Source organism: Rutidosis leptorrhynchoides, chromosome 1 (assembly GCF_046630445.1).
Source record: "Rutidosis leptorrhynchoides isolate AG116_Rl617_1_P2 chromosome 1, CSIRO_AGI_Rlap_v1, whole genome shotgun sequence".
NCBI lineage: Eukaryota > Viridiplantae > Streptophyta > Magnoliopsida > Asterales > Asteraceae > Rutidosis > Rutidosis leptorrhynchoides.
Genome location: NC_092333.1, coordinates 582265643 through 582279071, shown reverse-complemented (window position 1 = coordinate 582279071; position 13429 = coordinate 582265643). Strand labels below are relative to the sequence as shown.

The 13429-nt window shown below is 33.2% G+C and overlaps 1 protein-coding gene across 2 annotated transcripts; it reads left to right on the top strand.

Annotated features, from left to right (window-relative positions):
- The first annotated feature begins 6045 nt into the window (after nucleotides 1-6045).
- On the top strand, nucleotides 6046-13214 carry LOC139882682 (uncharacterized). Of its 2 annotated transcripts, none has more exons than XM_071866970.1 (18): nucleotides 6046-6188; nucleotides 7326-7482; nucleotides 7637-7778; nucleotides 7879-8030; nucleotides 8119-8202; nucleotides 8334-8396; nucleotides 8610-8741; nucleotides 8827-9033; nucleotides 9134-9253; nucleotides 9675-9724; nucleotides 9812-9974; nucleotides 10065-10202; nucleotides 10794-10916; nucleotides 11004-11102; nucleotides 11446-11535; nucleotides 11628-11709; nucleotides 12133-12263; nucleotides 12767-13214. In XM_071866970.1, the coding sequence occupies exons 2-18, from the start codon at nucleotides 7327-7329 to the stop codon at nucleotides 12905-12907; spliced, it is 2073 nt and encodes a 690-aa protein (XP_071723071.1). In that variant the 5' UTR covers nucleotides 6046-6188; nucleotide 7326; the 3' UTR covers nucleotides 12908-13214. The 2 variants fall into 2 exon arrangements, with proteins under 2 accessions (XP_071723071.1, XP_071723066.1); XM_071866965.1 differs by having other exon boundaries at nucleotides 6055-6188; nucleotides 7229-7482.
- The last annotated feature ends 215 nt before the right edge of the window (nucleotides 13215-13429 follow it).

The window sequence follows — 13429 nt, the reverse complement described above, 5'->3', positions numbered from 1 at the left end:
TATACTCCGTACTTCATAACCTATCTTCTTCATCAATATCCCCCAATTCTTCACCTTCCTCGATTAATCCCTCCCTTCGTTAATGCTAATCTCGCAACACACACCATTTAATCAGATTCATTTTTTCAAACATTCTGGTATAAATTTTGTATATTATCTCTGGTATACCTCAAATCGTCGATAAAACAAAATCGCTGCCCTAATTCGCCTTCAAACGCACATACTTTTAATTTTTAAGGTTTCTGAATTCCAATTACATACCTACGTCTTCAACCTTCAAATTCTATCTAACCCTATTGTTCTACCCTAATTGATATGTTCTTTAATTAGGGTTCCTAATTGAACCATCAACTGCAACATCTAACAATTCAAATGATGATGCGCCGACGTTTTATCAAGAGCCGCAATTATCGAAGCGTTAGAGTTTGAATTTCTTAAAGCAACAGAAACATTAGAAAAACTTGCCGGAGTTGTACCGGTACCAGTAGCGGCAATGATTGACGGCTCATCTTGCCTAAATAACCGCTCGATAGTTTGACTATCGGATTTATGACCTAATTCATGTGTGAGTTAATAAACCCCATACGCACAAATAATTGGTATACGAATACGACGACCACGGTCGTCGAGTGTATTGTGACGCTCTTAACTTGAGGCTTTTTAACGGAGAGAACCCAAAACCACCTGTGATTTCGAGGTAAAAGCTTCAAAATTGATTGTTGATACCCTATTTTACCTAAAAAAAGTTGGGTTAAATCGCTAATGATTTTGGTTGTATGTTAGTCAATGATTAGTGATAGTGTTATCTTGGTCACACAGGTTGTTATATTCACTTGATCACCGGCTTATGTTTTTAATGGGTTGCAAGAGTTTAAAATTGTGTATGAGTAATGTCAGTTTATAAGCATTTGAATACACTTTAGACACGATCTACATTGATTGTTTCCCGTTAAAATTTTAGTTGTAGTTGTACTATTTTTGTTGACTAGAGATTTAGTTCAAATCACCTACTATTTATACTATGGCAAAACTTACTACTGTACTTGTCAACAAAAATTTAAATCACCTAATGTTTAATTCTACTATAGCAATAACAATGGTGTTGGATTTAGCATAGGCTGGTCTAAAGCCAATGCTTATAAGGTACTTCACTGTCTCACTTCAAAATCGTTTTAGTTGTTAAGACTTGGTTGTCGTTTGTTGTTCGATATTTCATTGTACTATAATAAATAGGTCATTCACACATAAAGTATTACTTTATATATTTGTTTTCATCGTGTTCGATATTAAGTGTGTTTAGAACAAGTTAACTTAACTGTCACCACTTTTCTGTACATTCTTCTGAAATTTATTAGCATTTGATGCAGTTCAATGACCGACTATTTGAGAGGGACGTAGTGACTGTTATAAATTTGGACAATACAGATGGATCAAATCATTTATTTCTTAAAAGCATGTACAACTATGACAAATAAGCATGCCTCGAACTTTAAGACGGACGGATAAACAACTTAGATTTTTCATATGTGAAGGTCATTCTCCGATGAAGTACACTTATGGTACTCAATTATTGACGATATTTAAGAAGTCCCGGAAGAAAAAAACATTTACAGATGAACTTAATTTTAAATTTTATCTTACATAGGTTTATATAAGTTTATACGAGTATGCGTGGCAAAATGGGTGAGCCATGACATTTGATTAACATGTAAAAGTTGATATGGTTTGATTGGTTAAAGGTAACTTTTGCTGTAAAATATTTTCGAACCAAGGTTCAACCATGCTGTTGTATTGTGAACCAAAGGCACAAGTCAAGTATGCAGTAATATGTCCTACTCTGTATAACATTCTTTCAAATTTACATGACCCTTTTCTACATGCATTATGTACTGTAACAAGTTTTATTTCAAAATCCAGCGGATTCGCAGGTGTTTTTAAATTTTGGTTTAAAAGGTGGCTCGACTACATAATCCGGGCATCTACAATGGTTTTGGTAATGATAATGATTTTGCTAATCGTTGTTTCTATACAATCAATTTAAGGTTCCACAGTAAGTATGAATGGTGTGAAGAGTGTGGATAACAAAATTAAAGTTACATTGTATAGGTGTTAGTATGTTTGAATGATGTTGAAGAGTGTGGTTATATGGGTTTGACCGGTTCATCGTCATGTGGGTCAAAATAGCCACTTCCAAATCTTTATTGTTCTTCCAAAATTCGATCTTACTTCAGTGTTGATCACTATGTTATTCATGGGTGGCTCTCTTCTGCTAAATGTGTAAGTCTAAATATTATGCTGTGTAAGCAGAGAGTCCTGCTTTTTTTTTTCTTGACTTGCAGTTCCGAAGGCCTTTTTTTAAAAAAAAAACTGATTATTTTATAGGCTCAATTCTCAGTAATTTAATGTCTTCTACTTTCTACTGACTATCTACACCATCCATATTTCATTATGGGTTTGATTTCATTCAGTTGCATTATGGGTTTAGTTTGATTCAATTTCATAATGGGTTTGATTTGATTCAGAAATGGCGAGTACTATATATAAAGTCAACTATTTTATTGGTTACTCTAGCTTTTGGTGGTGGTGCTTTTACTGCGTCGGTGGTAGTGGTGCTTTTATGCTGGATAATCAACCTTAAGCATCTTTGGTTGCAAAGAGGTAAACCCCTTTGGTTTGTTTCTTCTGTTTATTTTTTTATATTCAATTTCATCTTCAATTTTTATAGAATTTAAACTTATTGTAATTTTTATTGAAGCAAGATAAATGTTATAGTGGTTGATCTACAACTTATGGTCATCATCAATAATAAAGTGGTATTTGTGTACTTTAAGGTCAATTTAGATTTCTTGAAATCATGTTACTCATTTGATGCGTTGTTGAACAATTATTACTTCTATACTGATATTATGTGATTCTTGGTTTATGTTACAATCCATGTTACCACCGTCTCGATCATCCTGTGCACCCAAACCAATAAACACATATTCTAAAGTACTGTTAATATGGTGTTTGGAATGTATGTTATGTTGAATTATTACCATAAATACTATATACAAATGTTTTTGTTGTCGTTTTCAGCTGTTGTGGATTGACGTTTCGTCACGTTCACTCAAATGTCATAGAAATTGTGGTTACGATGATAAATGATTATCGGTTATGTGCTATAATCCGAAAAATAGTTTTATGGTGAATGCTTTGACTGAACTGGATGACTTTTTCAAGTTAATTTATTTATCTACCAGAGAATATGATTTTAAAGTAGGTATGTTCAATGTAAAGAAGAATGCAATACTTTACATATGAGTCATTAGTTGGATGATGATATACTTACTTTTTTATTGTTAAGAGGTGAAGGGTACTATTACTGTGCAACTTTGTGTGTGCAACTCATCTACTAGAATTTGCTTATATTTTTAAATATATAATTAGGTCGCATTCTTTGACAGATGGGTAAGAAAAAGATGGATCTATTGACATTGTTTGTTTAATGATCTATTATGATGTTTTATTTTCAATGTTCATTTGTTGTTGTCATCATTAATTTATGTTTTAATAATTAGAGTCATTTGTGCAAGTAAATACTAAATAGTAAATAGTAATAACTAGTGTTCGAGCCCTCGCTTCGCGGCGGGGGTTCGGTTTTCAATGTATTTTATTGCGTTTAGTTTGTAAAATCATTTTGTGGTTAACGATGATGTCGTTGAAGCGCAACTCGAGTCGAACTAAAAGATATAACCCGTGAAAGATTTAAATGTTATTTTAAATTAACAATATATGTGCATCTCCGCATTTCGCTATGGAATTGTCGACTTTTAAAAATTTAACGGAGAATTAACGTGTATGAAAAGTACTCCAAATATTTAGCGCTTTTTAAAAAGCGTCCGTTTTGCGTGTAGCTAGTGACATTGTGATTCTAAAATTATTTTGAGTTTAATGATGGTGGCGGAATAATTTAACTCGTTGCGAGCGCGAAGATATGACCCGTTAAATATTTGAGTGGAGTTTGTTTATTATTTTTTTTATGAGAATGAGTATTTGACAATTTATCCCCCTATTTGGGGGGTAGGTTTGATATTTTGGATAAAGTGTGGGGGTTTTGTTGTGCAATTTGGAAAAAAAAAGGTGAAAATTCGAAAGTACCCCTAGGTACTATTCATTTTTCCTATGTCTTTTAGATATAATATAATAGTTGTGGAGCCCTCGCTTCGCGCCAGGGGCTCCGTTTTGAATGCGAGTTAAAAAAAAGTCTTGATCTATTTTGTAAAAAAGAATTTTTTTCGACATAACATTGAAGGGTTGTTCCTTTTGTGAAAGTTGCTTCTTTTAGCGTTCGGGTTTTATTTAAAAAAAAAAAGTTAGTAAAGTGGGGGTTCGATTTGTATTTTAATAAAAGTTAGTGGGTTAAGTTTGTGAAATTTGAAAAAACTTTACGTATAAAGTGGGGGTTCGATTTGTATTTTAATAAAAGTTAGGGGGTTAAGTTTGTGAAAATTGAATATTAGTAAAAAAAAAAAGTTAGTAAAGTGGGGGTTCGATTTGTATTTTAATAAAAGTTAGGAGGTTAAAATTGTGAAATTTGGGGGAAAATATACGTATAAAGTGGGGGGTTCGATTTGTATTTTAATGAAAGTTAGGGGGTTAAGTTTGCGTAAAGTAGAAAAATGAATAGTACTATTCATTTCCACTTTACCTTAGTAAAAAAAAAGTTAGTAAAGTGGGAGTTCGATTTGTATTTTAATAAAAGTTAGGGGGTTAAGCGTGTGAAATTTGGGAAAAAATATACGTATAAAGTGGGGGGTTCGATTTGTATTTTAATGAAAGTTAGGGGTTTAAGTTTGCGTAAAGTGGGAAAATGAATAGTACTATTAGTAAAGTGGGGGTTCGATTTGTATTTTAATAAAAGTTAGGGTGGTAAGCTTGTGAAATTTGGGGAAAAATATACGTATAAAATAGGGGGTTCGATTTGTATTTTAATGAAAGTTAGGGGGTTAAGTTTGCGTAAAGTGGAGAAATAGATAGTCCTATTCATTTCAACTATACGGAAAGTTAGGGGTTTAAGTTTGCGTAAAGTGGGAAAATGAATAGTACTATTAGTAAAGTGGGGGTTCGATTTGTATTTTAATAAAAGTTAGGGTGGTAAGCTTGTGAAATTTGGGGAAAAATATACGTATAAAGTAGGGGGTTCGATTTGTATTTTAATGAAAGTTAGGGGGTTAAGTTTGCGTAAAGTGGAGAAATGGATAGTCCTATTCATTTCAACTATACGTTTTAGATATAATAGTTGTGGAGCCCTCGCTTCGCGCCGGGGGCTCCGTTTTGATTGCGAGTTAAAAAAAAAGTCTTGATCTATTTTGTAAAAAAGAATTTTTTTCGACATAACATTGAAGAGTTGTTCCTTTTGTGAAAGTTGCTTCTTTTAGCGTTCGGGTTTTATTTAAAAAAAAAAGTTAGTAAAGTGGGGGTTCGATTTGTATTTTAATAAAAGTTAGTGGGTTAAGTTTGTGAAATTTGAAAAAACTTTACGTATAAAGTGGGGGTTCGATTTGTATTTTAATAAAAGTTAGGGGTTAAGTTTGTGAAAATTGAATATTAGTAAAAAAAAAAGTTAATAAAGTGGGGGTTCGATTTTTATTTTAATAAAAGTTAGGGGTTAAGCTTGTGAAATTTTGGGGAAAAATATACTTATAAAATGGGGGGTTCGATTTGTATTTTAATGAAAGTTAAGGGGTTAAGTTTCCAAAAAGTGGAACAGTGAATAGTACTATTAATTTCCACTTTACCTTTTAGATATAGTACTATTAATATTAATTTCCACTTTACCTTTTAGATATAGGTATATAATAAAATAATATATATATATATATATAATATATAATATAATATATAATATATAATACGGAGTAATATAGATTCTTTTTATTTTTATTATTGTTGGAGTTTTTGGAGAATTATTATATTATTCTCTTTCTCAACGAAAAAAATTGTGTAAAACTCACTTTCTATCGGTCATCGTCCTTCCTAATAAAATTAAAATTTGCGATCCCTGTATTTTCTTTCCTTTTTTCTAGGGTTTATGACTCACCAAATCTTTCAATTTCTATCGCTTACTCCTCCTACTAAGTAATAGCGGCAACGATTCTTAAATCTGTACGATTCATTGACTGAAATTTCTACAATTGTTACTCCAGGTTTGTACGGTTGTTTCTTAATCCTGTTCATTACTCATTTTATTTGCTTATTGTTGTTTTCTGTATTCAATTTGTAGTCAGTATCAATGTTTTGTGTTGGATTTGTAATTTAGGTCATTGCTCTAGTGTACGGTATGAATGAATATGAATGTTAATGTCGATTTTGACTGTACTGGTTTTTGAGAACAAGTGATAGTTAGGTTTAATAGGTATATTAGGGTTACACTTTATCTTTGATTTGAGATTATTGTGTATATATCAAATTTGTAAGTGTGATCTTGTTAAACATGCATAGTCCAAGTGTAGCTAACTCTTGTTACGCTTGTTTTCCCTAGATTTTTATTTATTATTATTTAAATGTTCATTTGACTCATATAAGCATTTTAATTCCATTTCACATATTTTGGAGTGATTTGTATAAGATGCTACATTGTCGGCATTTGACGTGCTTATGTAATTGTGACCAGGCATAATTAAACACTTGACTATTTGTCGAATTATCCTTATTGATGAATTCCTAAGATGAGTGTTTAATAAGGAAAACTGCATTTATTAGAAGGTTTGTATCGGCTTGCTTACGCGCTTTGATGTGTTTGGGTACCTACTATCTTTGACCTTATTTAAGAAGGCGGCAGGGGTGGGTGAGTGTGGAATCTATAACCTGCTTGAGTGGTGACTATTTTGAGACTCACGTTTCGCTTAATATATGTAATTCCAAATACCTAGTGTAGAATTGTAATTGATTTGAGCTAGAAATTTAAACAATGTATGATTAAGGTTATTGTTGAATTAATTTGATGCATCCCGTGTCCTATTTTCTCATATTTGTAATTTTATTGTTTTTCTTAAATGAGTAGTGTTATCCTCATGGTATAAAGATCAGTTAATAATGTGAATTAAAGTTTTCCGATCCTTTATTTATTCACTTCCAGTATGCTAGTAACTCAGTTAAATAACGAAACTCAAAACATTAATCTTATGCAATGTCAACATTTGGAAGTATGTAATTAGTACTTATACGTTTTCTTATTCGTGACTAGGCAATAAACTTATTTTAGGTTGATTTTTGAGACCCAATATAAGTCAGCCATTAAAAATTTATCAAATGTGCACTTGTGTGCCTTGAATGAATGTCAGCATGGATCTAAATGCATCACCTGAACCCGAAGAAGATGAAGAAGTCTTTGAACCAAATTTCAGTGAAGAAAGTGCACCCGAAGAGACACCTAGTTATAACTATCATCATCAACAACATGTACAACATGTGGAGTCAGGGGCGGATATTATGCGACGGGTACTAAACTCACTCTCTTTATGTCTTTTTAATTATGTATCCTCATTATCAAAATATGTTTGTTTGTGTCTTTCTAAGGTATATGTCTTGCTTGCTTATGTAAGTATACCTGTGCAATTCTATTACATGACTACAATTTTGTTTGTTGAAACAGGAACGTGAAGAAAGAAAGCAACGGATGAAACGAGAACGCACAGATGATAGATCAACACAACCTCGGGCTTACGCGTCTATGAATGACAATCCTTTTAATGCAAAAAGCCAAAGAATTTATGATAAGAGTAAACTTCCACCAGGTAAATTTATGCTTCTTGATTGTGAATTTGGGTCATTCTATCATTGATTTTTTCTTAAAATATGTTACATTATCATTATTAATGATTTATTATATTATAGGATGGTTGGATTGCCCAGCATATGGTCAAGAAATCGGTTGTATTGTTCCCTCTAAAGTTCCCCTTGGCGAGTCTTTCAATGACTGCATTGTTCCTGGTAAAAGATACTCGTTTAGACAAGTCATTCACCAACAAAGAGTTTTGGGTCGTAAGGTGAATATGCAAAACTCAAGCAATAATTCTATCCTGATTGTAAGATAATATTTCCTTTTTAATAAAAAGTATGATATGATATTTACAGCTGGGCTTAGTGATTGATCTTACAAATACAACTCGTTACTATTCTGTAAATGATTGGAAAAAAGAAGGCATCAAGTATGTTAAGGTTAGTTTTAAATGTTCTATCATAAACTTTAGGAGTGTTATTAGTGTATCAAAAGAGTTTGTTTTTTGTCCTATATATCTATACCATCTATAAAGTTTTGTATTGTAGTTTTGAATTTTTGTTTGATTCAGATCAACTGCAAGGGGCGTGGCTCTGTACCAGAGAACGAGGCTGTTAATCAGTTTGTGTACGAGGCAAGTTATTTTTAAAATTAATCACATCTATCTGTTAAAAATGTGTCCAACCATCTTTCAATATACAAAAAGAGAAGAAAATGTTGAAGAGCTAATATAAATAAGACGACAATTAAGTGACATTTACACCCAATAAACAACTATGTTAAAAAAATACAAACTTTACTTGTATTTTTATTATTTCAGTAAGTATAATAATATTTTTATCACCAGGTGTATCAATTTATAGTACGACAAAAGAACTCAAAGAAGTACATCCTTGTTCATTGCACTCATGGGCATAACCGCACAGGATATATGATTATTCATTATCTCATGCGAACATCGCTATTATCTGTAACTCAGGTCAGTTATTCAGGCGATCTGGTTTCGTGTTTTTGTATCAAGTTCATTTCATGTTATGATCTTATATCGATTACTCGATATACAGGCAATACAAATATTTTCTCAAGCACGCCCACCTGGAATATATAAACCAGATTATATCGATGCTTTGTACACGTTTTATCATGAAAGAAAGCCCGATATGATTACTTGCCCTTCAACTCCTGAGTGGAAACGATCTTCTGAATTTGATCTGAATGGAGAGGCATTACCAGATGAAGATGATGATGGAGTACCTTTGGAACCTGTGGATGTACATTTTTGCTCCCGCGTTACTGTTTTAAGTTATATTTAAGTTTATAAAATGTGAATTCTTTCAAAATTGACGTTTATCTCTTTTTAATTTCTATTAGGAGAATAATGAACCAGAGGGAGTGATGACAAATGATGATGTTTTGGGTGACAGTATCCCTCAGGATCAGCAAGATGCATTCAGGCAGTTCTGTTATCAAGCACTAAAATTAAATGCGCCCGTAAGTAATATTTCTTTGATTGGTTATTTCTTTTTATTCGCTTTTTAGCAGTATACCATATGCATCTAGGTTTATGTGGTTGATATCTTTAGATATCTAGTGAACATTGATTCCAAGTGGTAATCAGTTTGATAATCTAGTATTATTAATAGGATATCACAGCTTCATCTCTGCTAACCAGGTTATCCCATGTGGTAATCAATTTGATAATCTAGTATTATTAATAGGATCACTTAGATGCTTTGTCTGACAGCTTATTTCTAGTCTTTTGCCCATTTGACATATTTGGTTACAAGCTAAAAAATATTACCCATTTTACCTGCTACTCATTTGTAAGAGTATTATTTTCATAAATGGGTAAGCTCTTTTCTTTCATTTTACTTTCTGCTATTATTAATGATGTATGTATTTTTCTTTTCAGGCTCGAGGAAACCATCAATTTCCTGGTTCACATCCTGTTTCTCTAGATAGGTCTCATATCTTAACTCTTGGTTCTCTGTTTGGTACCATGTATGTTATACCTTGTTGATATATTATATCCGTGTCTATAATGTTCAGGGAGAATTTGCAACTTCTTAGACAGCGTTACTATTATGCTACATGGAAAGCTGATGGTACAAGATATATGATGTTAATTACTATGGATGGATGTTATCTGATTGACCGAAATTTCGTCTTCCGAAGGGTCCAGATGAGATTTCCCTGGAAGATAAATAATGAAGTATGTTATATTTTATCTTGAATTAATTTGTAGGATGGTTGATCTTTTTAGGTCCTCGTGTGACATAAAATTATTTTCTTTTTTTGCAAGGGTTTAGCTGAGAAGGTTCACCACTTCACACTGCTTGATGGTGAGATGATAATTGATACTGTGCCCGATACTGGTAAACAAGAAAGACGTTATCTGATTTATGATTTGATGGCAATCAATCAAATCTCTATCACTGAGGTAAATTTGATCATTCTTTCTATTGGACTCATTACTTGCTGGTGCTTGTTTGGCTAAAAAGAGTGGGTGAGGCAGGTCATACTGGGATATTCAATATTTTCTGTTTGTTTCAGGTCGGGTTGTGTAGTCTGCAAATGCATTTCCTATAAACCAATGTATTATATATGATTTCAATTACAACGAAACCATATAAACTAAAGAGATTTAGTTCATTTAGGAGGTTTTATGCATTTTGGTACACTTTGGATGACAATTGTCTCATTTGACTCGTTCCCTGGTTGTCAAATCGTTTAGCTTAATCTGTCTGATCCCATCGAAAATGAAAGATAACCCAAATCAACCCATTTCTCGTTTTACGGGGGCAAAATGGCAACCTCTATTGTTTTCTTAAACTGTCTTTATATAATCTTGTACCGTTGGCGGTGATTATTTTTTTATGTTCTCGGTTATAAGGAGTACTGTTAATACTTAAGATCATCATGGTTGGTATATTATTCCATTTTTTATTCATTTCAGCATTATAATTTGTGGATTCAGTGAATAAAATTAATTAATGTATGCTAATTTGTTGTTTTTTGAAACTCGATACAGAGACCTTTCAATGAACGATGGAAAATGCTAGAGAAGGAAGTGGTTGAACCTCGAAACCGTGAACGCCATAATATTTACAAAAATGGAAATTCCTTGTATCGATATGACTTGGAGCCATTCAGGGTATATTTATTCTGACAATTAATCATAACTTATTCTTCTAATATCATTTCTTGGTTTATTGCATTACAAATCTTTTGAATTTCTTAGGTACGGCGGAAGGACTTTTGGTTGCTTTCTACCGTCACTAAACTTTTGAAGGAGTTCATTCCAAGACTTTCACATGATGCAGATGGTCTTATTTTTCAGGTTAAAAATCCACACACACACACACACACACACGTGTACACATTTGTTTCGATATACATATCTATCCCATCCATATCTTGTCCGTGACTGTAATGCTGTAGTAACAGAAACACGGTCACTAAAAAAGTTTGAAACTTTCACCTGCTCCCTTGTGACTCATTTATATGGCTACCCTTTTGGATGATTAGTTAATAGCTGAAATGACCACAATGCCCTCACATAAGGCTCTTAACTGACCATCCTAGATTGTCATCACTTTGTACTATCTTGTTAGCCGATTAGGGTTTCTTTTGTTGGTAGCGTTTGAAATTGCAATGGCTTGATGTGGAGGTCTACGTGGCAGGATTGGGATGATCCTTATGTCGCTCGTACACACGAAGGACTGTTAAAGTGGAAATATGCATCAATGAACTCAGTGGATTTCCTTTTTGAGGTTTCAAGAACCCTTTTTAATGTTGTTTGTTTACGTTTCTCGTGTCTCCAAGGCTAGAAAGGTTTACTTCATTTTGATGGTTGCATCTACAGATGGCTGAAGATCGGCAACTACTTTTTCTTTTCGAACGAGGGAAGAAGAAGTTGATGGAGGGGAACAAAATTGCATTTGGTGGTCAGTAAAACGCTAGCCCACTTCTAGCTTTGATATGTGTATACTTAAGTACAAACCATTTAGGCCTGTTAAAGGTGGCAAAATGGGAGGGTCAGGCTGTTTGTGGAACAGGTCAAAACAAGTACTTTAGTTATTTAGTACGAGACAGATGGGATGGGCCAGTCCGAAACACTTTTTTCTGTTTCTTTTTGAACTTTATTGTTAGCTAATGCATTAAAGTACTTCAGGGGGTTTTATGCATTTGAGTACGCTTCAAACAGTTATCAATCCGTTTGACCTGTTCAACCCCTATATGGGTGAATTTTATTGCTTAACCCATCTGACCCTTTTACATGGAAATGGGTTGAAGTTGCCACCACCTCTTGATCCAGTATCATAGAGTTTTGATTTTTGGGTTTCCTGATGTTAAATGTGAATCTTCAGATGATGTTGATCCTGCATCATACTCGGGGAAGATCGTTGAGTGTGCTTGGAATAAAGAGGAAGAAGTGTGGATCTGCATGCGAGTCAGGACAGATAAAGCTACACCAAATGATATCAACACATATAGAAAGGTGCCATTTCCTATCCCACACCTGTAATGTTTCAATTTGTTCCAAAGGTGGCAATATGGGTGGGTCAGGTAGGGTAGTAATGGATCAAAGCAGTCTCAGTTAGAAACCGGTCAATTATTAGTGTGGATCAAAGGCTAGCGTTTTGGTTGAAGAGCAAAAACCTTTTTTATTTGAAAAATGAGGAATAAGTAATGAGTTACAGAAACAATATTATTACTATAATTAACTAATAGTTTGAATAATACATTTTAGAAGCATATATGCATTAAAAATAGAAATTAGGCGACATTGATCCCGTTTGACACATATCACCTGTGTTTTCGTAAGTTTTATTTTATTTTATTTTATTTTTTTTTTTAAATTCTTTTTGGGCTTGTTGGAGTTAAAAACATATCCCCGATTGATCCATTAATATGTAAATGGGTCGAAAGTGTCATCTTTTAACCTTTGCTTTTGTTTGCAAGAAGTTTTGTTGGTTGGTCTGCTAACTTCAAACAACACAGGTGATGCGGAGCATAAAGGACAACATCACAGAGGAAGTGTTGTTGGGTGAGATTCATGAGATAATTCAGTTGCCAATGTACGCAGATCGAATTAAACAGGACAGCAAAGGCCACCATCACTCAAGTTCAAGACCTAAGTGAGTTTTAAGAATGAAGAAGTTAGCATAGAAAAAAGATTATTGAGAATATGTTGTGTAATTAGGCGAGCGAGAGATTGAGTTATTTCTATTGTTGTAAATTGTGCTGTCTGGTGAGTTTGCATGATCCAGTTGGTGCGTTTAATCTAGCTATGGATAACATATGAATGAAACCCCTTCTCCTTTTAAGTAGTAGTTGTTAAGTATTAGCACAAGGATTAGTAAATGTATATTTTAGGTTCCGTCATTCGTGAATGTATTGTTCTTATGTAGCGTTTGACCCTTTATTTTCATTTTCGCCATTCAAATGAACGATGAACTTGGTTTACCTGATTGGTAAACATCTTCAGTAGAAATTAGTTTTTGTCCCTAACTGAATATAAAGATGTGAGACTGCCTAAATTTGTTAGAACGCTAAGCTAACAATTTAAAGAAAAGCGTTACATCAGAACTTCAGATGAAGAAAGCAGTAAAACTTGGATTTAAATCATCAAATAACGACAACATCATGTGGTGAATTCTTTCA